Below are 22,427 nucleotides of genomic sequence, written 5' to 3' on the forward strand. Positions count from 1 at the left end.
ATCTCTCAACCCTTGAACTTTAACCAGGAAAAAGATCCAAAAACGATTATTGACAAACATCTGGTAACAATTTCTGGCCAATGGGGTTGCAGGAGATGAGGTTGATTGTGGTATGCTTTCTCTATGTTCAGGTCTAGACAGGTCTGTGCCAATGTGTCCTCCAATGTTTTCCATGCGCTCTTCTTGGATGGGAAGATGGAAAGTTGAATGGACAGCTATGGGAAGAAAGCCCTCTATCGCTTCAAAGAGTAGCAAGGGGGGGGGGGGGGGGGGGGAGAGAGAGAGAGAGAGAGAGAGAGAGAGAGAGAGAGAGAGAGAGAGAGCACACTGCCTCCAAGCCTTTCCTTGAGGATAAGATGTGATATATGTGATATATGAGTGATGTATGATGATATGTTTGTATAGGGGTACAAGTACTGCATATCTGAACACATCAAACTGAACCAGGTCAGGTCAAACGCGGTCAGAGTAGCTACACCTCTGAACATGACCGTAGCAGGCTAATAAATGGTCTGAAATCCCCTTTTCGATGTCTGTTCCAGACATATCCCTGCTTCTTTTGAACTTGTTCCAAATCTCTTGGCCAAACAAGTAGCATACCCCCGAATGACTAAAGTTGGCTAAGTGTACTGTGGAGTTAAGTCTATAGATAAGACCAAGTCAAATACAGCACATTGGACAGGAGGAATTCTTATCTGTGCCTGGAGAAATTGGTGCAAGTGTTATTACTCTTAGACTGGAAAAGCATTAGACTAAGAGATGTGTTACTGCTTGATGTGAACATTTATTCAACCAGAAAGATCAAGTCGCCGATAAACTATATATTTTTAAGTAACCTAAAATCTGTATTTATGACAATACCAAAAGAATAAGTAATCATACGTTTACAGTTCATACCTCAATTGGCCATAACGACAATATTGTTAAAACTGCATTAGTAAGCAACCAATGTTTGTAAACACTTATGGATAAAGAAGGCGTAAAGTGCTTACCTAAACACAAAGTCCAGTCTCCTTGTGGCAGAAACCACACAATTCCAAGTGGTCTATGAGTGGTGCAACGCGAACTCATAGAGTTTTACTTTTGTTTCATATAGTTTTGCATCGTATTGTATAGTTTCATTCTTTTGAAGTTTCATTCTTGCCAAAACGTCTCCATTGCACTGAACTCCAGTTCAGTTCACATCGCTCAGGCTCAACCCTCTCCCGGTAAAAACACTGCAGCGCGAGTGCAAGACTCGAGCGAGTGCTAACCTCTAGATCACATGACCAGTTCTGGAACGTCTTCATGCGCTGATGGGGATGTTGGACGACAATCACTACAATTTATAACTCAGCTACCCTATGTCCATAAACCTTATTCAACCTTTGTCCACGTGAATTCCTTCCTTTGGTCTTCTCATCCTGCTGATTTCCCAATGGACACTTGTCAGGTGTAAAAGAGGTCTTCTGAACTCAATGGGTCTTTCCTGGATAAATAAAGCTTAAATAACAAATACATAATCACAATAATAACAATGTAGAAACTATTATACTGTATGTAAATCTGTTTATTGCAAGAAGGCCCCTGGGAGCAAAATATGACCGAATCCCTCCTAAACACAGAGTACTACGAGAGGCTACATTAACCAGAGGCCATCAGGAAAGAAAATGAGGATTTACAAACAATTCCAAAGACATGACTGTAAAATGACATTGGTTCTTGTTGAAACCAATTAGGGAAGTAGGCCTACATTCTAAATACTGTATTTTTTTGTAAAATAAATATGCTCGTCATAAGTTATTTAAACATGGTTTATAATAGCCTATATTCCCTTTTGATATGAACAGTATAATAACAGAATCAAAACAGAGCCTTTTGATCACGAAATACCTTAATTCAAATGTACACACGGAAATAATCCAGACTTATTTTGAAGAGACATGCAGACTAACAGAAAATTCCTCTTCCATTCACGTAAAAGTGCCCAAACTGTTTTCTATGTGGCAAAATCAATAATCTTATTGTTTTACTGCCCCTAATTGAAAATGTACAAATACTTACACAACACACTGAGTCTGAGGACCATTCATGTGGCTACAAAGCATCAAAAAGATAGCGGACTGGTCCTTTAACCTGGTAACCATGGCAATCCTCATTAAAGTAAGCCATAGTCCGCGTTATCACATCTCCACTTTTGGTTTGAATACATGCTGTGGATACAAAGCACTGATACAAAGTGACAATACTGTTGTTGACAATATATGTTACTGTTTTGGCTCAAATACATCAATCAACACATCCACAATTGTTGTTGGTTTGAGGCCTTAACTGAATACCTGAACCTGTACTCACAAAATGTTTCAGAGTATGGGTGCTGATCTAGGATCAGGTGGGTCTGTTAGCTCATAATGAGTAGGATTATTTGGACAGCTGGGACCTGATCCTAGATGAGCACTTCTACTCTGAGACTCTGTGAACACGGGGCCTGGGATATGACAAGAGTTTAAGAAGCACTGATTTGAGAATACATGTGTTGTGCGAGTGCGAAAGGTTTGCTTGCTAGAAACTGTAGAAGTTGACACCGTTATTCCTAAGAGATATCAAATCTAATTCAATGACTCCCAAATGAAACTTAACTTGAATGCCCTCTGGTGGCTAAACCAGTCTAGTTAATGGGCCGTGTCCTGCATCTGCCAAACTGTTCATTTTTACAATATTCAAATGCTGCAATATATACTATATTTGAAATAAGAACTATACAAAACTTGTAAATGATAAAGTTCTATATTCTTAAATATAAACAACATAGTCAGTTTTCTAGGATTTTGATTATATAATTGGTACACAGAATCTCAATAACATAGAAAGAAGAACATAAAGCATTCCATTTACAACTGGATCCACACGATTTTCTGATACCGATAGAGCAGACATGATCTGTGAATAAATGAACCCATAAATAAATCAATCATGATTATGTCTGCTCATTAACAAGATTTCCATATTCCTCCCCCACCCCCACCCACCCCCGCCCACAAACACACACAAAAACATACTTGCACGCATGCGTGGTGCAGACACACACACAGACAACACAAACACACATACACACACACACTTCAATCCAGCTTTAGCTCGACAGTGTACTGTCTTACATCACCTTCTATTCTAAAAAAATACGTATTTTCCTTGTTGTACTCAAACTGGGTAGAACATTTTCTACTATTGCGTAGAAGGTATTCTGCTATTGTACAAGATTCTATAGCCTAAAAGGGTCCTAAAGTGCAGTAGTTACAGTTACATACAACTAGATGCTGTACAACAGAAACATATTATATAACGGATCTCTGTTCAATAAAGTGACGGTGCTGGATTTCAACTCCAGGGATATCCCTTATTTACAATCATTTTGGGATAAATTAGGAAAAATATACAGTACCAGTCAAAAGTTTGGACACGACCTACTCAATCAAGGGTGTTTCTTGATTTTCACTATTTTCTACACTGTAGAATAATAGTGAAGATATCAAAACTATCAGATAACACACATGGAATCATGTGGCAACCAAAAAAAGTGATAAACAAATCAAAATATATTTTAGATTCTTCAAAGTAGCCACCCTTTGCCTTGATGACAGCTTTGCACACGCTTGGCATTCTCTCAACCAGCTTCTTGAGGAATGCTTTTCCAACAGTCTTGAAGGAGTTCCCACATATGCTGAGCACTTGTTGGCTGCTTTTCCTTCATTCACTCTGCGGTCCAACTCATCCCAAACCATTTCAATTGGATTGAGGTCGGGTGATTGTGGAGTCCAGGTCATCTGATGCAGCACTCCATCACACTCCTTCTTGGTCAAATAGCCCTTACACAGCCTGGAGGTGTGTTTTCGGTCATTGTCCTGTTGAAAAACAAATTATAGTCCCACCAAGCGTAAACCAGATGGGATGGCGTATCGCTGCAGAATGTTGTGGTAGCAATGCTGGTTAAGTGTGCCTTGAATTCTTAATTAATCACAGACAGTGTCACCAGCAAAGCACCCCTTCACCTCCTCCTCCATGCTTCACGGTGGGAGCCACACATGCAGACATCATCCGTTCACCTATTCTGTTTCTCACAAAGACACGGCAGTTGGAACCAAAAATCTCATATTTGGACTCATCAGACCAAAGGACAGATTTCCACCAGTTTGATGTCCATTGCTTGTGATTGTTGGCCCAAGCAAGTCTCTTGTTCTTATTGGTGTCCTTAAGTAGTTGTTTCTTTGCAGCAATTTGACCATGAAGGCCTGATTCATACAGTCTTCTCTGAACAGTTTATGTTGAGACGTGTCTGTTATTTGAACTCTGTGAAGCATTTATTTGGGCTGCAATTTCTGAGGATGGTAACTCTAATGAACTTATCCTCTGCAGCAGAGGAAACTCTGGGTCTTCCTTTCCTGTTGCGGTCCTCATGAGAGACAGTTTCATCATAGCACTTGACAGTTTTTGCGACTGCACTTGAAGAAACTTTCAAAGGTCTTGAAATTTTCCGGATTGACTGACCTTTATGTCTTAAAGTCATGATGGACTGTTGTTTCTCTTTGCTTATTTGAGCTGTTCTTGCCATAATATGGACTTGGTCTTTTACCAAATAAGGCTATCTTCTGTATACCACTACTACCTTGTCACAACACAATTGATTGGCTCAAACACATTAGGAAGGAAAGAAATTCCACAAATGAACTTTTAACAAGGCACACCTGTTAATTGTAATGCATTCCAGTTGACTACTTCATGAAGCTGGTTGAGAGAATGCCAAGACTGTGCAAAGCTGTCATTTAGGCAAAGGGTAGCTATTTGAAGTGTCTCAAATATAAAATATATTTAGATTTGTTTAACACTTTTTTTGGTTACTACATGATTCCATATGTGCTTTGTCATAGTCTTCACTTTTATTCTACAATGGAAAAACAGTCAAAATTAAGAAAAACCCTGGAACGAGCAGCTGTGTGGAAACTTTTGACTGGTACTCTATATCCCACATATATTTGGATATATATATTTGGAGAGAAAATAACAACAACAAAAAACTGTACTGTACATAAATATTTCTTACTGCAAATAGAATAGATTAATATGAACTCTCCCTGACAGCACAAAGCTACAGGAATAGACTGGCGATTAGCATGTCATGCTGTCTTACACTTTGCGAGAAGAAATGGCTGGCATGAGAGCATCACTGTTTGGTCAAGTCCCTACAGTGCACTCAGCTTGAACAAAAATATCCTCCTCCTCTTCTTCTTTGATTCTTGCCGCTTCACCGAACGGTCGAATAACCGGAGCAGTCAATAAACTCCATGTCAATATTCTCTTCAAATATTTACAGCCAGCACACATGGAATCCTGTCGCACATCCATCTGTCATACATCCTTAACTTAAAACACCTTAAACAATATGTATAATATTTCAATCCAAACATGTACAAAGAGTAAGAAAATAACACAATCCTATTGGCTATCATTTGCCGTTAGCCAATCATTTTCTCTCAGTCAGTTAGCAGCTTATACATCGACGCCGATGATAATACAGTTTAGTTTATCCAAACCAACGTCTTCAGTTTACCTGGCAACAGAAAGCTAACAGGAAGCAGTCACTACTACTTCCTGTTCGGTTGACCTTTGACCTCATCATTTTCCAACGGGACTTTCTCTTACGTCTTCTCTTCTCCGGCCAAAACCGGACGAACACAAAGTCTCCGTTCATCATTCGCTTGTATTGCACCAAAGATAAATTAAACAACCATTATTTCAAGATAAAAATCCACTCGAGGGTGGGGTGAGCAGACAGGGAGCAAAGACCTGTGGCAAAGACATCCTCCAGGAGCGAAAGCAGGAGGAAGAGGATGAGGAAGAGTACAAGGATCAGAGGATCTCGCGGCACATGGGCAGGTTGACGAAGATGAAGACGTTGAACTCGATGAGGACGGAGAAACAGACGAAGACTGCGTACATGAGGAGACAGGTCAGACCCAGTCGACGGTCCAGAGTCCATTTGTTTAAGTGGACGCCCAGCACCTGAGGACAGAGGAAGAGAAGAGGAGGGAAAGGAGAGATTAGATTTGATTTGGAGTTAACATAGTACTCTACATTTCTGTATGTGACCATAGAGAGTGATAGGTTGTTGGAGGTATTCTAGGTAGGTCACAGGTGAAAACATTAGCACAACACACTAGTTTATAGACAGTTGTTTTAAAATAAAGTTGAAGCTAGTATTGGGTTTAGGCTGATCTGAGAACAGCCTGTACTCACTGTGAGGAACACTGAGGCCAAGAGCAGCGCAACAGAGAAGATCAATCCTCTACTGTTCAGAGAGATCTGAAGAGGACCCAGAAACACATGATCAGCTCTAAGCCTGTCTACAATGTTGGGAAATAGTCAAAAAATAATAATAACATGGGTAATAGCAGGAATCCTCACAGTTGATCCATAGTCAATGCAGAGGGTCTGTAAAAGCCAGGGCAGGCCAAGGCCCACCAGAATATCAAACACGTTGCTGCCAATGGAGTTAGAGATGGCCATGTCTCCCAGACCTAGACAGAAGAGAAAAATCTATCGTAATACATTGTATTATAACACCGTACTTTGTGTGTGCAGTACCGCAGCTCAACAGCTCTGTGTAACCTCATAAAAAAGACAAGTGTTGTGGAGTTGGTTCTGATGGAGTGGTCTCTGTGTGTCTCTCTCCCTACAGTACCTTGGCGTGCCACGATGAGGCTGGCCATGCAGTCTGGAACACTAGTCCCCGCCGCCAGGAACGTGATGCCCATGATGACATCAGGGATGCCAAGTGTGTACCCAATCACAGTCACCTAATGTCAATGACAACATGGCAGTCGTACCATTAGAATTGTAACCAAGGCTAGAATGGAAACGTCACACATAGCATTTTTCTGCAAGACAATTACCAGACCTTTTGAGAGGACAGCTGGAGCCAAGGCTAATATGACATTTAGTAAATAAAGGTTAAATAAGAACTCACCATCCAGACCATAATGTATGAGAAGCCAGCTATCCACATGGTGGAGGTGACGAAGGAGACCATGAACCATCTCTCCCAGCGTGGCTTGGCACAGTTCGGGACGGTGAAGAAGAGGAGCAGGCACAGAGGCCAGCACAGCAGCCACTTCATCTTGTTACACACACCCGCTGGAGGAGAGGGAGGGAGGGAGGGAGGGAGAGGGACAGAGAGAGAGAAGGAGAGAGAGAGACAGAGAGAGAGAGAGAGAGAGAGATAATTTTAAAAAATATACATATAATTGAATTGGGAGAGAGAGAGAACGAGACAGAAACAGAGAGAGAGACAGAAAGAGAAGGGGATTGGAAGAGAGAAAATGAGCGTCAGTGAATTGAAATATGTAAAACATAGAATAAAGAATATAGACATATAACATGTTCACACACCTGGTGGTCTGTGAGGGACTAGAGGTCCTTCGTTCTCGTCCTCTTCCTCTTCTCCTCCGTCATTCTCATTATTCTCGTTATCCTCGTTCTCGTTTTCCGTCTCATTCCCCGACTCCAGGACCCCCTGACCTACGCATCTCCCGTTCAGCCCTGTCTCGGCCCCGCCCGTCCTGCCGTTCTCCAGACTACGCCTCTCCGGAGCCCTGGCGGCTGCAGAGTCTGAGTCTCCGTTGGTGATGTGTTGGTTGACCCTGGTCTCACTGGTGTTGATCACCCTCTGTCTCTGCAAACACACACACAATACTGGGTCAATGAGAGAGAGATATAGTGTGTGTGTTTGTGTGTGTGTGTGTGTGTGTGTGTGTATATATATATATATATATATTACCATACTCTTACCTCATTGATGACCATGCGTGAAGCCATGGCTAATCGTGTCCTGGGGGAGAAGTGACTGGTGATCATGATCCTCATGCCAGCCTCAGAGAAGGACAGCTGGTGGGGATAGGCTGACAGTAGCTCATCCACCATCAGCACACTGGGCTTACACTGGAAGTTAGCTATGGGGACAGACACAAAATGGCTACTGTTATCACTAACAGACTGGTGACACAAGAAACTCATACAGACACGTGTGTACCTTCCACTGAGTGCCTGAAAGGGATTCTTCAGGATTTTGGAGATGAAGCCCTTTATCGACTTCCCCGGAGTCAGATGAACTGTGTCCAGTATGAAGGAAGTTGGAGGTAATTTCACGAGCCAATGCTACCTAGCGTTAGCGCAATGAGCAAACACTAGTTAGCAATTGCGCTAGCACTAGTTAGCAACTTCCTTCAACCTGGACGCAGAGACAGAAAAATGGTATCCATGAATTCATCTGACTATGGGGAAGTATATAAAGGGCCTGGCCAAAACCCTGAAGCAACTGAAACTGAGATACTACAATAGTTCCTTTTTCAGTGGAACCACCACAACTACCAAAATCATTTCAAGGAAAACTGTATTTCTCTGTATTGCACCACAGAAGGTCACAGTTTATTTGGATAGTTCAGATACTCATACCATCAACAAACTATCTGTTGATAAGCAACTGCTTGCTAAGGTGATGGTTAGGTTTAGAATAAGAGTTAGGGTAAAGGGTTAAGGTGATGGTTAGGTTTAGAATAAGAGTTAGGGTAAAGGGTTAAGGTGATGGTTAGGTTTAGAATAAGAGTTAGGGTAAAGGGCTAAGGTGATGGTTAGGTTTAGAATAAGAGTTAGGGTAAAGGGCTAAGGTGATGGTTAGGTTTAGAATAAGAGTTAGGGTAAAGGGCTAAGGTGATGGTTAGGTTTAGAATAAGAGTTAGGGTAAAGGGTTAAGGTTATGGTTAGGTTTAGAATAAGAGTTAGGGTAAAGGGCTACGGTGATGGTTAGGTTTAGGTTTAGAATAAGAGTTAGGGTAAAGGGTTAAGGTGATGGTTAGGTTTATAATAAGAGTTAGGGTAAAGGGTTAAGGTGATGGTTAGGTTTAGAATAAGAGTTAGGGTACAGGGTTAAGGTGATGGTTAGGTTTAGAATAAGAGTTAGGGTAAAGGGTTAAGGTGATGGTTAGGTTTAGAATAAGAGTTAGGGTAAAGGGTTAAGGTGATGGTTAGGTTTAGAATAAGAGTTAGGGTAAAGGGTTAAGGTTATGGTTAGGTTTAGAATAAGAGTTAGGGTAAAGGGTTAAGGTGATGGTTAGGTTTAGAATGAGAGTTAGGGTAAAGGGTTAAGGTGATGGTTAGGTTTAGAATAAGAGTTAGGGTAAAGGGTTAAGGTGATGGTTAGGTTTAGAATAAGAGTTAGGGTAAAGGGTTAAGGTGATGGTTAGGTTTAGAATAAGAGTTAGGGTAAAGGGTTAAGGTGATGGTTAGGTTTAGAATAAGAGTTAGGGTAAAGGGCTAAGGTGATGGTTAGGTTTAGAATAAGAGTTAGGGTAAAGGGTTAAGGTGATGGTTAGGTTTAGAATAAGAGTTAGGGTAAAGGGCTAAGGTGATGGTTAGGTTTAGAATAAGAGTTAGGGTAAAGGGTTAAGGTGATGGTTAGGTTTAGAATAAGAGTTAGGGTAAAGGGTTAAGGTGATGTTTAGGTTTAGAATAAGAGTTAGGGTAAAGGGTTAAGGTTATGGTTAGGTTTAGAATAAGAGTTAGGGTAAAGGGTTAAGGTGATGGTTAGGTTTAGAATACGAGTTAGGGTAAAGGGCTAAGGTGATGGTTAGGTTTAGAATAAGAGTTAGGGTAAAGGGTTAAGGTGATGGTTAGGTTTAGAATAAGAGTTAGGGTACAGGGTTAAGGTGATGGTTAAGTTTAGAATAAGAGTTAGGGTACAGGGTTAAGGTGATGGTTAGGTTTAGGTTTAGAATAAGAGTTAGGGTAAAGGGTTAAGGTGATGGTTAGGTTTAGAATAAGAGTTAGGGTAAAGGGTTAAGGTGATGGTTAGGTTTAGAATAAGAGTTAGGGTACAGGGTTAAGGTGATGGTTAGGTTTATAATAAGAGTTAGGGTACAGGGTTAAGGTGATGGTTAGGTTTATAATAAGAGTTAGGGTAAAGGGTTAAGGTGATGGTTAGGTTTAGAATAAGAGTTAGGGTAAAGGGTTAAGGTGATGGTTAGGTTTAGAATGAGAGTTAGGGTAAAGGGTTAAGGTGATGGTTAGGTTTAGAATAAGAGTTAGGGTAAAGGGTTAAGGTGATGGTTAGGTTTAGAATAAGAGTTAGGGTAAAGGGTTAAGGTGATGGTTAGGTTTAGAATAAGAGTTAGGGTAAAGGGTTAAGGTGATGGTTAGGTTTAGAATAAGAGTTAGGGTAAAGGGCTAAGGTGATGGTTAGGTTTAGAATAAGAGTTAGGGTAAAGGGTTAAGGTGATGGTTAGGTTTAGAATAAGAGTTAGGGTAAAGGGCTAAGGTGATGGTTAGGTTTAGAATAAGAGTTAGGGTAAAGGGCTAAGGTGATGGTTAGGTTTAGAATAAGAGTTAGGGTAAAGGGTTAAGGTGATGGTTAGGTTTAGAATAAGAGTTAGGGTAAAGGGTTAAGGTGATGGTTAGGTTTAGAATAAGAGTTAGGGTAAAGGGTTAAGGTGATGGTTAGGTTTAGAATAAGAGTTAGGGTAAAGGGTTAAGGTGATGGTTAGGTTTAGAATAAGAGTTAGGGTACAGGGTTAAGGTGATGGTTAGGTTTAGAATAAGAGTTAGGGTAAAGGGTTAAGGTGATGTTTAGGTTTAGAATAAGAGTTAGGGTAAAGGGTTAAGGTTATGGTTAGGTTTAGAATAAGAGTTAGGGTAAAGGGTTAAGGTGATGGTTAGGTTTAGAATACGAGTTAGGGTAAAGGGCTAAGGTGATGGTTAGGTTTAGAATAAGAGTTAGGGTAAAGGGTTAAGGTGATGGTTAGGTTTAGAATAAGAGTTAGGGTACAGGGTTAAGGTGATGGTTAAGTTTAGAATAAGAGTTAGGGTACAGGGTTAAGGTGATGGTTAGGTTTAGGTTTAGAATAAGAGTTAGGGTAAAGGGTTAAGGTGATGGTTAGGTTTAGAATAAGAGTTAGGGTACAGGGTTAAGGTGATGGTTAAGTTTAGAATAAGAGTTAGGGTACAGGGTTAAGGTGATGGTTAGGTTTAGGTTTAGAATAAGAGTTAGGGTAAAGGGTTAAGGTGATGGTTAGGTTTAGAATAAGAGTTAGGGTAAAGGGTTAAGGTGATGGTTAGGTTTAGAATAAGAGTTAGGGTACAGGGTTAAGGTGATGGTTAGGTTTATAATAAGAGTTAGGGTACAGGGTTAAGGTGATGGTTAGGTTTATAATAAGAGTTAGGGTAAAGGGTTAAGGTTATGGTTAGGTTTATAATAAGAGTTAGGGTACAGGGTTAAGGTGATGGTTAGGTTTATAATAAGAGTTAGGGTAAAGGGTTAAGGTGATGGTTAGGTTTAGAATAAGAGTTAGGGTAAAGGGTTAAGGTGATGGTTAGGTTTAGAATAAGAGTTAGGGTACAGGGTTAAGGTGATGGTTAGGTTTAGAATAAGAGTTAGGGTAAAGGGTTAAGGTGATGGTTAGGTTTAGAATAAGAGTTAGGGTACAGGGTTAAGGTGATGGTTAGGTTTATAATAAGAGTTAGGGTACAGGGTTAAGGTGATGGTTAGGTTTAGAATAAGAGTTAGGGTAAAGGGTTAAGGTTAGTAGATAGTTAGTTGAACAGTTAGTGATAGTCTGTAGATGTACTATCCAAATAAAGTGTCACCCCATAGAAGCCTGATAACGTGATGTCATATCTGTGTGCCAACAGGGTAGGTACCTTTCTTGAGCAGGACGGCGGTGGCGTCACAGGTGACGTTGTCCTCCAGGTCAGTGCTGCCCGTCAGACCGTTGGCCAGACTCACGGAGCTCTTCTTCCGTCGGTCAAAGTAGCGCCTGGCTCTGCCGTTAAACCTACACACACAAGTGATGAACATTCAGAAAAGAGACCATGAGAATTGAGTAGAAAGTATCCAAGAGTTTACAGAAGTATGCAGACTGTCCTGTGAGTAAACAGTGTAATACACTCGCCTCTGAATGTACAGTATCTTAAATGACTGAATGGCTCTTGGTCCAGATGGGAAGTGTGTGTGTTCGTGGTGTGTGATGATGTGACCGCCAGATGATGCTCATACTCACTTCATGATTAGAATGTAGAAGAGGTACATTACGTTCAGGACTAGAGACTCCCACCTTGAATACAATACAGAATAGAATGAATCCACCCCCAGCACGCATCACACATACAGTTGACACGAGCACAGGAGAATCTATTCAAAATACACCTATCAACTGATTATCAACCAACTGAATATCAAGAGACATTTTTACATACCACGTAACCTCCCCGTCGTAGATAAACTGTGAGGAGAAAGAGAGGGATTGATCATATTTAGGAAAAGGGAGAGGTAATAACACAATCATTTCCAGTACTGATTATTAAAGCAATGCTATGTCTATCTTGACCACCAGAGGGTAATGCCAACTCCAGAACTTTCCTCCACGACAGAACCAGGACAAATAGACCTGTTACTCGACATCTTATTCATTACAGTCTCACTTAGCCAATGTCAAGTGGAAAAATACAGTATTTCTCTTTCTGCAATGACTCGTGTGGATGTATGTGCTGTGTCATCATGCTTCATGCTAAAAGGCTAACATATACCCAGAACTGAAGATTATCCCGTGAGTCATTGGCATTTCATACTACTATTATCCAGACTGTAGAGTCAAAGGCATGTTATCTTTCCAGGTTGACATTTATTGTCATGAATCTTGCCCTGGAGGCAGCTCTGCAGAGTGGTCACTAACTGGCACAGTCACAAAGTCATAAAATCTGATTTTAAACCTAACCCTAACCACATTGCTAACCCTAATCCCTAACCTTAAATTAAGACCCTCTCATTGTACTGTAAAATAAATTGAACACCCTCCCCTCTCAAATAATTAACTCAAAATAATGTGTACAACCAAAGATAACAATAACTGTAGTGACCGTGTGTTTATAAACCTGGATATCGACTTTGCCACTTAAGCTTTTGTGGCACAATCAATGCCACGCAGGTCTACGAGCCAGAAGGTTGAGGGTTCGCCGACCACCATAGACGAGCTCACTCTCCCTGCTTGATTCATTACACCACGATCAGAGATAGCTGCAGACAATGATCAGCTAAAGGGAAATCAGATTTTCAACATTTTTATGCCATATTTATAATTAAATAAATACAGTTGAAGTCGGAAGTTTACATACACTTAGGTCTTTTTTCAACCACTCCACAACTTTCTTGTTAACAAACTATAGTTTTGTACATGACACAAGTCATTTTTCCAACAATTGTTTACAGACAGATTATTTCACGTAGAATTCACTGTATCACAATTCCAGTGGGTCAGAAGTTTACATACACTAAGTTGCCTTTAAACAGCTTAGAAAATTCCAGAAAGTGATGTCATGGCTTTAGAAGCTTCTGATAGGCTAATTGACATAATTTGAGTCAATTTCAGGTGTACCTTTTAATGTATTTCAAGGCCTATCTTCAAACTTAGTGCCTCTTTGCTTGACATGATGGGAAATTTCAAAAGAAATCAGCCAAGACCTCAGAAAAATAATTGTAGACCTCCACAAGTCTGGTTCATCCTTGGGAGCAATTTCCAAACGCCTGAAGGTACCACGTTCATCTGAACAAACAATAGTACACAAGTATAAACACCATGGGACCATGGGACACAGCTGTCATTCCGCTCAGGAAGGAGACGCGTTCTGTCTCCTAGAGATGAATGTAAAAAGTAGCCTTCCACAAGCTTCCCACAATACGTTCGGGTGAATTTTGATCCATTCCTCCTGACAAAGCTGGTGTAACTGAGTCAGGTTTGTACACACGCTTTTTCAGTTCTGCCCACAAATTATCTATAGGATTGAGGTCAGGGCTTTGTGATGGCCACACCAATACCTTGACTTTGTTGTCCTAAAGCCATTTTGCCACAACTTTGAAAAACAAGTTTTAATGACTCCAACGCAAGTGTATGTGAACTTCCGACTTCAACTGTATATACACAAATCTTTTTTAAAGTGAGTGGGATTGCACAATAAACCGGGGACTTGTTTCCATTAAGGTCCCTAATATGACATAAATACATATACAATGAAATAGATGATCAACCTTCAGATTGAAAAATGAAAAATTATCAACCATCAGATTAGTATGATGGGGGAGTTTAAGTACAATTCTTACAAGCTTGTTTGGCTGCTAGCTTATTCTTTAGATGTTTGGGGCTGCTGGTGAACCATGATGTGCAGGCATCATCAAAGTGACACTGGACTAGGGAGCATCTGTACAGCCATAGCCTGCCTTACTGGCCTACTGTAACATGTATTCTCCCTGTCCAGATCCCTGGGTGTCTGTACCTAGGTTTCCATCCAATTGGTGACAGATTTTCATGCAAATATTCTAAAATATTTATAGAAACAATGCGCCATTTCAGTTTCCATTAGGAGAATTTGGCGCCCGGACAACATGACAGAGAAGATTTTCCGATCCGACCTGGAGGATCTGATGGCCAAATGAGGCACATTTACGTGCCCTTAAAAACAGCAATAACAAATGACAACAAAAACACACTATTCCTCGTGTTTCCATGTGCAGCCTACGCAACACTTTAGAGCCTATTTATTTATTGGCTTTTAGGATAATTCCTAAAATAATAATTGTCCACCTCGCGGTCAGAGATTTGAGCTCAAAATGTATCAGGGCATTGCATGCATAGGCCTTTAGACTTAGGTGTCCACTGTATGATATAAATAGCGTAATAAATAAATATATATACTCTATATAAAGGAAGAGAAGCTTAGGCTTAGACCCTGAGAGATGCCGTAGCATGCTATGACAGCGACATGCATTTCTTCATGTCAGATGGCTACTGCGTCTGCTATTCAGACATAGGCGTACAGAAGGGAGCTAATTCGTACATTTTTAGATCCGACTATTTTGTATAAAGATAAGCGTTAGATTATAGGAGTAACTCTGGTAGGCCTGAAACAGACTTCCTCAGCGCAAGTCAGTTGTAGTGGCGTGGCGCACTGCCTTCATATCATAGGCCTGCAGTAGCTAAAGCTTAATAATAGCCACACCAAAACTTTATTAGGTTAATGTCAAAAAGTAAGTCAAGCCATTGTTTATAGGGAAAATGCGAGCAGAAGAGGGAATGTAAACCAGGGGGAAAAAAACACTACCCTCCCAAAAGTCAAAATAAAAAAGTTTGACAACCCTCCCTGATTTTGGACCAACCCCCCCCCCCCCCGGTAAATGTCCATCTGTCCCTAGCGGACATCGCTCAGTTCTGCCTCCAGGGAAAAATTCATGACAATAAACGTCAACCTGCATTATAATTCAGTTCAGTGCAGTTGTCGTGTATCTACGTCAGTCAGACCCAGTGTTGTGTTAATTGGGGGGAGTGATGCGTGATGAGTCTGTCTGCACATCAGAGCAGGGTTCTCAGACAGACTGGTCCAGCTGATGTTCTGTCTCGAGCTGAACTCTCTCTATCAGACAGACTGGTCCAGCTGATGTTCTGTCTCGAGCTGAACTCTCTCTATCAGACAGACTGGTCCAGCTGATGTTCTGTCTCGAGCTGAACTCTCTATCAGACAGACTGGTCCAGCTGATGTTCTGTCTCGAGCTATACTCTCTCTATCAGAAAGACTGGTCCAACTGATGTTCTGTCTCTATCTGCCTCTCTGTCTTTCTATCTCTCTTGTCTTTACCCGTTTGTATGTCTACCTCTCTCTCGCTCTTTCTTCTTCCTCCTCTCTCTGTCTCTTTCTCTCTCTCTCTCTCTCGCTCTTTGTAACGCAGGGAGAACTCAGGTGTTGGCACGCTGCTTGTGTGTGTAACCGTGTGTGTGTGTGCGCACATGTGAGTGTTTGGCCACTTACTGCAATGAGGGCTGCGATAGAGAGCGTGTAGTAGGCGGAGTCTCTGAGTAGTGTCCAATGGGAGAGCTTCACAGCCTAGAGACAGATGGAGAGAAGACAAACAGGACGCAAACAAAAGACACAGCATTATCACACTGATGAACTGCAGTCAAGCATACCCTCATGATAGCACTTTATATTGCCGGCGGTTTGGCCCAACAATAACGATTACAGCTCCAGCTCCCTCACAAGCACACCGAGATACACGAAGAGCTCTTGAGTTGACCTGAATAGATCCCACTGCGTAGAAAGGACAAGCAGGCAGTGCTCACCTCCTCCAAAAAGGTGTCGGTGTATTCATTGATTTTACATAATGATATGCAGCACAGACAGCCTACCACACAGTGACTAATGCGTTATAGAGCCCATATTTAGTATGCAAATCAACCCACACACACTACTACAGTGAAACACATATCTTCCTTAGAGAAACACAGTCAAGCCCTAGCCTGGTCCCAGATCTGTTTGTGCTGTAGAGAAAACTGCTACAGTCATGTCAAGCTAGACAGCACCAACAGATCTGGGATCAGGCTATCCAAACTGTAAAGCACATCGTGTCTTCCTATGAGAAACACGTAGCCAAAGTCTGGTCCCAGATCTGTTTTTGCTGTATAGCCAGAATAGACCGTACGAGCTAGCAAGATGGTACAAACTGATCTCTACTAGATCAACAATAGTGAGGAGTATTAAGATTACTTTACAGTAATACACTGTATTCCTGGCAGTATTAAGATGACTTTACAGCAATACACTGTTTCCTGGCAGTATTAAGATGACTTTACAGCAATACACTGTAATATTCGTGGATATTCTTGGACAACAGATATGGACAATAGATATGGACACTGTGTGTACCTACATTATGTCCAAGAGACTTCTTATCTCTTACCTTTTTACATTTATATTTGTTTAGGTATTTTCTTAAAACTGCATTGTTGGTTAAGGTCTCGTAAGTGAGCATTTCACTGTAAAGTCGACACCTGTTGTATTCGATTTGAATGTGTGTCTATACATCTGTATTCTGTAGATATGTGTATGTGTATGTACTGCGCTGTATTGAGATATACGTTTTTCTAAAATGACCTAGCACTATGACATCATACCTGGCCAGCAAAGATTCCACACACTCCGATGATGCAGAGGATGTTGAAGACTGCTGACCCCACAATGGTCCCCACACCCACATCTCCTTTAGTGATGAAGACCCCTGCGGAGAGGGACACACATGTACACACGGTATGACACGGCACTTTGTCCTTGTGTAACATGCAGTCTGCTCTGGCAGAATCTGACGTCGCTAGTCTTAGCGGCGCTGTGGGTGTGTTTGTGTGTGTGTGTCCTCTGCGTGTGTGTGTGTATTGTGGCCCTGGATGACTGGATGTGATACATTGACAGTGGGATCAAACAACTGCCCCCGGCTGTCACAACACATATAAACAGCTCAGCCACGTCAAAGGGTTAAACTAAACTACAGAGTCTTGTTCTAAAAACCGTCTCTGTTTACAGGGAACACAACAGTCTGCTTCTAATCCACAGTGTTATCAAAAGCGCCAATCTAAAATACTGACGTCAGTCATTGCTTCTCATCAGCTTCTCATCAATGTTCATTTCAACTCTATTAATTGGATTAACATGTAATGTGTTGTTAATCCCTGTGTAGGTTCCTCTTCTACTGGGTCGTGTGTGTGTGTGTGTGTGTGTGTGTGTGTGTGTGTGTGTGTGTGTGTGTGTGTGTGTGTGTGTGCGTGTCCATGCTAGTGAGTAACTATGTGTATTGCATGTGTGTGTGTGTTTTGTGTTACCTATGACAGAGGTGAAGAGTTCAGGGGCGGAGCTTCCAGCGGCCATAAAGGTTGCCCCTGCTACATCCTCGCTGAGATGAAGACGCTAGAGAGAGAAGAAGAGAGAGAGAGAGACAGAGAATGAGAGGGAGAGAGGGAGAGAGAGAGAGAAGAAACGAGAGAGAGAAAGAGAATGAGAGGGAGAGAGAGAGAATAAAAGAGAGAGAGAGAGAGAAAGAGAATGAGAGGGAGAGAGAGAAGAAACGAGAGAGAGAACGAGAGGGAGAGAGAGAGAGAAGAAAAAGAGAGAAAGAGAGATAGAAAGAGAATGAGGGAGAGAGAAGAAAAGAGAAATAGAAAGAGAATGAGAGGGAGAGAGAGGGAGAGAGAGGGAAAGAGAACGAGAGAGAAAGCGAGAGAGCGAGAGAAAGAGCGAGAGAAAGAGAGAGCGGGAGAGAGAAAGAGAGAGCGAGAGAGGTAATATATAGACAAAAGCAGAAGTTGAGACTTGTCAACAGAAGCTTCACAGTATATCAGTGTAACACTGTAATAAGATGGAAGTGGCACAGGATCCAATATGTCATTAAGAAGAATACCACAGACTAACCCTTGACCCTGAACTGAACTGTGACCCTAACACACAGAAGGACAAACAGCAACATAAGCACATCTTGTCCACATCTTGTTTTTCCTGCATCCCAAATGGCACCCTATTCCCTATATAGTGCACTACCTTTGACCAGGGCCCATAGGTTAGTAAACTACATATGGAATAGGCTTCCTTTTGGGATGCAGACTGTCTTTGTCCATACATACCTCACATATCTTCTCCAGCGAAGGGACAAAGTAATCGTCACAAACCAAGGCCAGGGCAATGAACATATACATGGCCTGAAAGGAAATAGACACAGAGAGGAAAGATAACAGGGGGGGGGGGGGGGGGTGTTCATTGAGTAATAATTTCCTATTCTTCTTGACTTTTGTATCTATTCTCACTGCATTTCTATCTGAACATTCGGTAATATTGCGTAACATTCTGTAAACAGTATACTCTCCTGAACAGACTTGACTAAATATGTTAGATACACATGGATGGAAACCACCATCTGAATTTCATAAGAACACACTGTAGATGATGTGTCAGTGATATTGGACTAAACATGGCTTTATACATGCTGATGGCTAGCCAACAACCTAACTGCAAATCCCACCAAATCATAATATCCAAATCGGGTTTACTATAATACAAAAATCACTGGTACACTAATATCCTTCAAAACAAAACGACAGACAGAATTAGTTTACCCACACATCCACACAGAGACAGAGGGAGACAGAGGGAGACAGAGGGAGACAGAGAGCGCGGGAGGGACAGAGAAAGAAAAAGAGAGAGACAGAGAGAGAGAGAGAGAGAGAGAGAGAGAGAGAGAGAGAGAGAGAGAGAGAGAGAGAGAGAGAGAGGGAGAAACAGACAGGCAGAGAGAGAGGGAGAAACAGACAGAATTAGTTTACCCACACATCCACACAGAGACAGAGGGAGACAGAGGGAGACAGAGGGAGACAGAGAGCGCGGGAGGGACAGAGAAAGAAAAAGAGAGAGACAGAGAGAGAGAGAGAGAGAGAGAGAGAGAGAGAGAGAGAGAGAGAGAGAGAGAGAGAGAGAGAGAGAGAGGGAGAAACAGACAGGCAGAGAGAGATGGAGAAACAGACAGGCAGAGAGAGGAAGAGAAACAGACAGGCAGAGAGAGAGGGAGAAACAGACAGGCAGAGAGAGAGGGAGAAACAGACAGGCAGAGAGAGAGGGAGAAACAGACAGGCAGAGAGAGAAGGAGAAACAGACAGGCAGAGCGAGAGGGAGAAACAGACAGGCAGAGAGAGAAGGAGAAACAGACAGGCAGAGAGAGAGGGAGAAACAGACAGGCAGAGAGAGAGGGAGAAACAGACAGGCAGAGAGAGAGGGAGAAACAGACAGGCAGAGAGAGAGGGAGAAACAGACAGGCAGAGAGAGAGGGAGAAACAGACAGGCAGAGAGAGAGGGAGAAACAGACAGGCAGAGAGAGAGGGAGAAACAGACAGGCAGAGAGAGAGGGAGAAACAGACAGGCAGAGAGAGATGGAGAAACAGAGAGGCAGAGAGAGAGGGAGAAACAGACAGGCAGAGAGAGAGGGAGAAACAGACAGGCAGAGAGAGAGGGAGAAACAGACAGGCAGAGAGAGGAAGAGATCATAGACACCGCACCGTGGTTGTATAGAAACACAGGTAAAGTAAACCCTTAAACCCTACGTCATAGTGCCATTAGCCTCTGTCTCCATCAATGGGCCTGACTAGGTAGGAGGGGTGGGATGGATTCATGAATTTGGTGAATCAGGGGTCCGAGGTAAAGTACAATCCCTGTTAGAGATTTGAATCTGGGTGTGGAATCACATGGGGCTGAGAGGTTAGAGACAACAACAGATGGCAGTTAACAGAGTTGGAATACTGTGGCAGTATAGCAGCCGTCTCTCTCTCTATCCAGCTATGAAGTCCCGTTATGACTGGGCAGGGTGTGTTTTTGTGTGTGTGTGTGTGTGTGTGTGTGTGTGTGTGTGTGTGTGTGTGTGTGTGTGTGTGTGTGTGTGTGTATGTGAGTGGGTGGGTGTTTTTTTAGACACAGCATCGTCTCTGTGTTGTTTCTGTTTTTAGACACAGCATCGTCTCTGTGTTGTCTCTGTTTTTAGACACAGCAGCCTGTTGCTGTTGCCGGTTGGTTGAGTAAGAGTTTTTGATTGGTTGAGTTTTTTGGAGGGAACAAGGGAATTCCAAGAAATGACATGATGTTTTGACAGCGGACTAATCCTCTCATGCTTACATGAGTGAATGGGGTCATCAAGGCATAATAGCGGTTTTGGAGGGAGAGAGATACAGTGCCTTCAGAAAGTATTCATACCCACTGACGTATTACACATTTTGTTGTGCTACAGCAAAACATTTGAATTTTCACCCATCTACACAGTTAATTTTTTTGTTGTTGAAATTTTGCAAATGTATTGAAAATGAAATACAGAAATATCTCATTTACATAAGTATTCACACCCCTGAATCAATCAATACATGTTAGAATCACCGTTGGCAGCCATTACAGCTGTGAGTCTTTCTGGGTAAGTCTCTAAGAGCTTCCCACACCTGGATTGTACAATATTTTTTTTTACATTATTCTTTGAAATATTCTTCAAGCTTTGTCAAGGTGGTTGTTGATCATTGCTAGACAGCCATTTTCAAGTCTTGTCATAGATTTTCAAGACGATTTAAGTCTGTAACTAAGCCACTAGTTCCAGTTTTGTCACATTGGCAAGCAGCTCCAGTGTGTATTTGGCCTTGTGTTTTAGGTTATTGTCCTGCTGAAAGGTGAATTTGTCTCCCAGTGACTGTTGGAAAACAGACTGAACCAGGTTTTCTTCTAGGATTGTGCCTATACTTAGCTCTATTTGTTTATCCTAAAAAAAAACTCCCAGATGACAAGCATACCAACTGTTTTAAAGTCACCATGGGCCTCATGGTGAAATCCCTGAGCGGTTTCCTTCCTCTCCAGCGGCTGTGTTAGGAAGGACGTCTGTATCTTTGTAGTGACTGGGTGTATTGATACAGCATCCAAAGTGTCATTAATAACGTCACCATGCGCAAAGGGATATTCAATGTCTGCTTACTTTTATTTTTTTTACCCATCTACCAACAGGTGCCCCTCTTTATGAGGCATTGGATAAAGTCCCTGATCTTTGGGGTTGAATCTGTGTCTAAAATTCACTGTTCGACTGAGGGACCTTACAGGTAACTAACTGTATGCCACGAGCTGAATCAACGTTGTTTCCACGTCATTTAAATGAAATGACGTTGAACCAATGTGGAGGCCCATCAAACAAACAGAAATGGTACATGTGATCTATTCCCCTCATACTTGTTCCTCTCCTTCCCTACATCTACCCACCCTCTGTATCGCCTATGCCCTCTATCTTCGCCACCTCCACATCCCTGCTCCCTCTGTAGTCTACACCTCAGTTTAGCCCTCTATCGCCGCCACCTCCACATCCCTGCTACCTCTGAAGTCTACACCTCAGTTTAGCCCTCTGCCCAACACACCTCCACACATCCTGCCTGCTCACCCTACCTTTAAAACCCAGCCTACAGAAATGCCCAGCCTTCCGCTTCATCGTCCCACCACACACACACACATCCCATACACAATTACAAACATACACATTCCCCAACTCTACCTACTCAACTAGCACCGGCCTCCATCCAGAACTAGTCCACTATATTAAATGGAAGTTCTCGTCTCTCTCACGCTGCTCAGAGTCTACACCTAAATCTGGTTGTAATTGGGTGTGTATTTCCAACCGGCAATAAATAAAATGCCGGCTGTGCTGACAGGACCCCAGCTAGAGTGGGGAGCATGCACACACACACACACACACACACACACACACACACACACACACACATAGTTGGCAGGCCTCATTCGGTACCAGATGCTGTGTTCTGTTCTGTTCTGTTCCTCCAAGCGGGATAGTTTGGACTCGGGGGCCATTTGTTTAGCCTTGGACGGCGGCCCGCTAACAATTATCCCATGGTTCGCACTATGCACAAACACCCAGCCAGCCGAGAAATACAGGGGACTGACTGAGAAGTTGTTAGTTTCCACTGTGTTGAGTGTGTGATTTCTTTTTTAACGGGAACTTAAAATAGTTTACTGAGGTGTTG

At 42.2% G+C, this 22,427-nt stretch overlaps 2 protein-coding genes across 5 annotated transcripts in view; both read right to left on the minus strand.

The window, feature by feature from the left end:
- LOC110493527 (ras and Rab interactor 2) overlaps positions 1 to 1,297 on the minus strand; it is a 50,252-nt gene extending 48,955 nt beyond the window's left edge. For all 4 annotated transcript variants that reach the window (XR_016487700.1, XM_036949452.2, XM_036949454.2 and 1 more), the window contains exon 1: positions 993 to 1,297. The gene's annotated coding sequence lies outside the window, so the exon portion shown is untranslated. The remainder of the gene's footprint in view (positions 1 to 992) is intronic.
- Positions 1,298 to 1,531: 234 nt separating this feature from the next.
- LOC110493529 (sodium/potassium/calcium exchanger 3) overlaps positions 1,532 to 22,427 on the minus strand; it is a 73,358-nt gene continuing 52,462 nt past the window's right edge. The window contains exons 4-17 of the mRNA XM_036949456.2: positions 18,510 to 18,584; positions 17,715 to 17,799; positions 17,016 to 17,119; positions 15,874 to 15,948; positions 12,277 to 12,302; positions 12,081 to 12,134; positions 11,722 to 11,855; positions 7,822 to 7,982; positions 7,423 to 7,705; positions 7,001 to 7,167; positions 6,716 to 6,830; positions 6,439 to 6,551; positions 6,271 to 6,336; positions 1,532 to 6,036 (exon numbers count right to left, since the gene is read on the minus strand). Of these exons, the coding sequence (XP_036805351.2) occupies positions 5,884 to 6,036; positions 6,271 to 6,336; positions 6,439 to 6,551; positions 6,716 to 6,830; positions 7,001 to 7,167; positions 7,423 to 7,705; positions 7,822 to 7,982; positions 11,722 to 11,855; positions 12,081 to 12,134; positions 12,277 to 12,302; positions 15,874 to 15,948; positions 17,016 to 17,119; positions 17,715 to 17,799; positions 18,510 to 18,584 (1,611 nt within the window). The 3' untranslated portion in view covers positions 1,532 to 5,883. The remainder of the gene's footprint in view (positions 6,037 to 6,270; positions 6,337 to 6,438; positions 6,552 to 6,715; positions 6,831 to 7,000; positions 7,168 to 7,422; positions 7,706 to 7,821; positions 7,983 to 11,721; positions 11,856 to 12,080; positions 12,135 to 12,276; positions 12,303 to 15,873; positions 15,949 to 17,015; positions 17,120 to 17,714; positions 17,800 to 18,509; positions 18,585 to 22,427) is intronic.

Source organism: Oncorhynchus mykiss, chromosome 17, assembly GCF_057628025.1.
Source record: "Oncorhynchus mykiss isolate SJ-2025 chromosome 17, ASM5762802v1, whole genome shotgun sequence".
Lineage (NCBI taxonomy): Eukaryota > Metazoa > Chordata > Actinopteri > Salmoniformes > Salmonidae > Oncorhynchus > Oncorhynchus mykiss.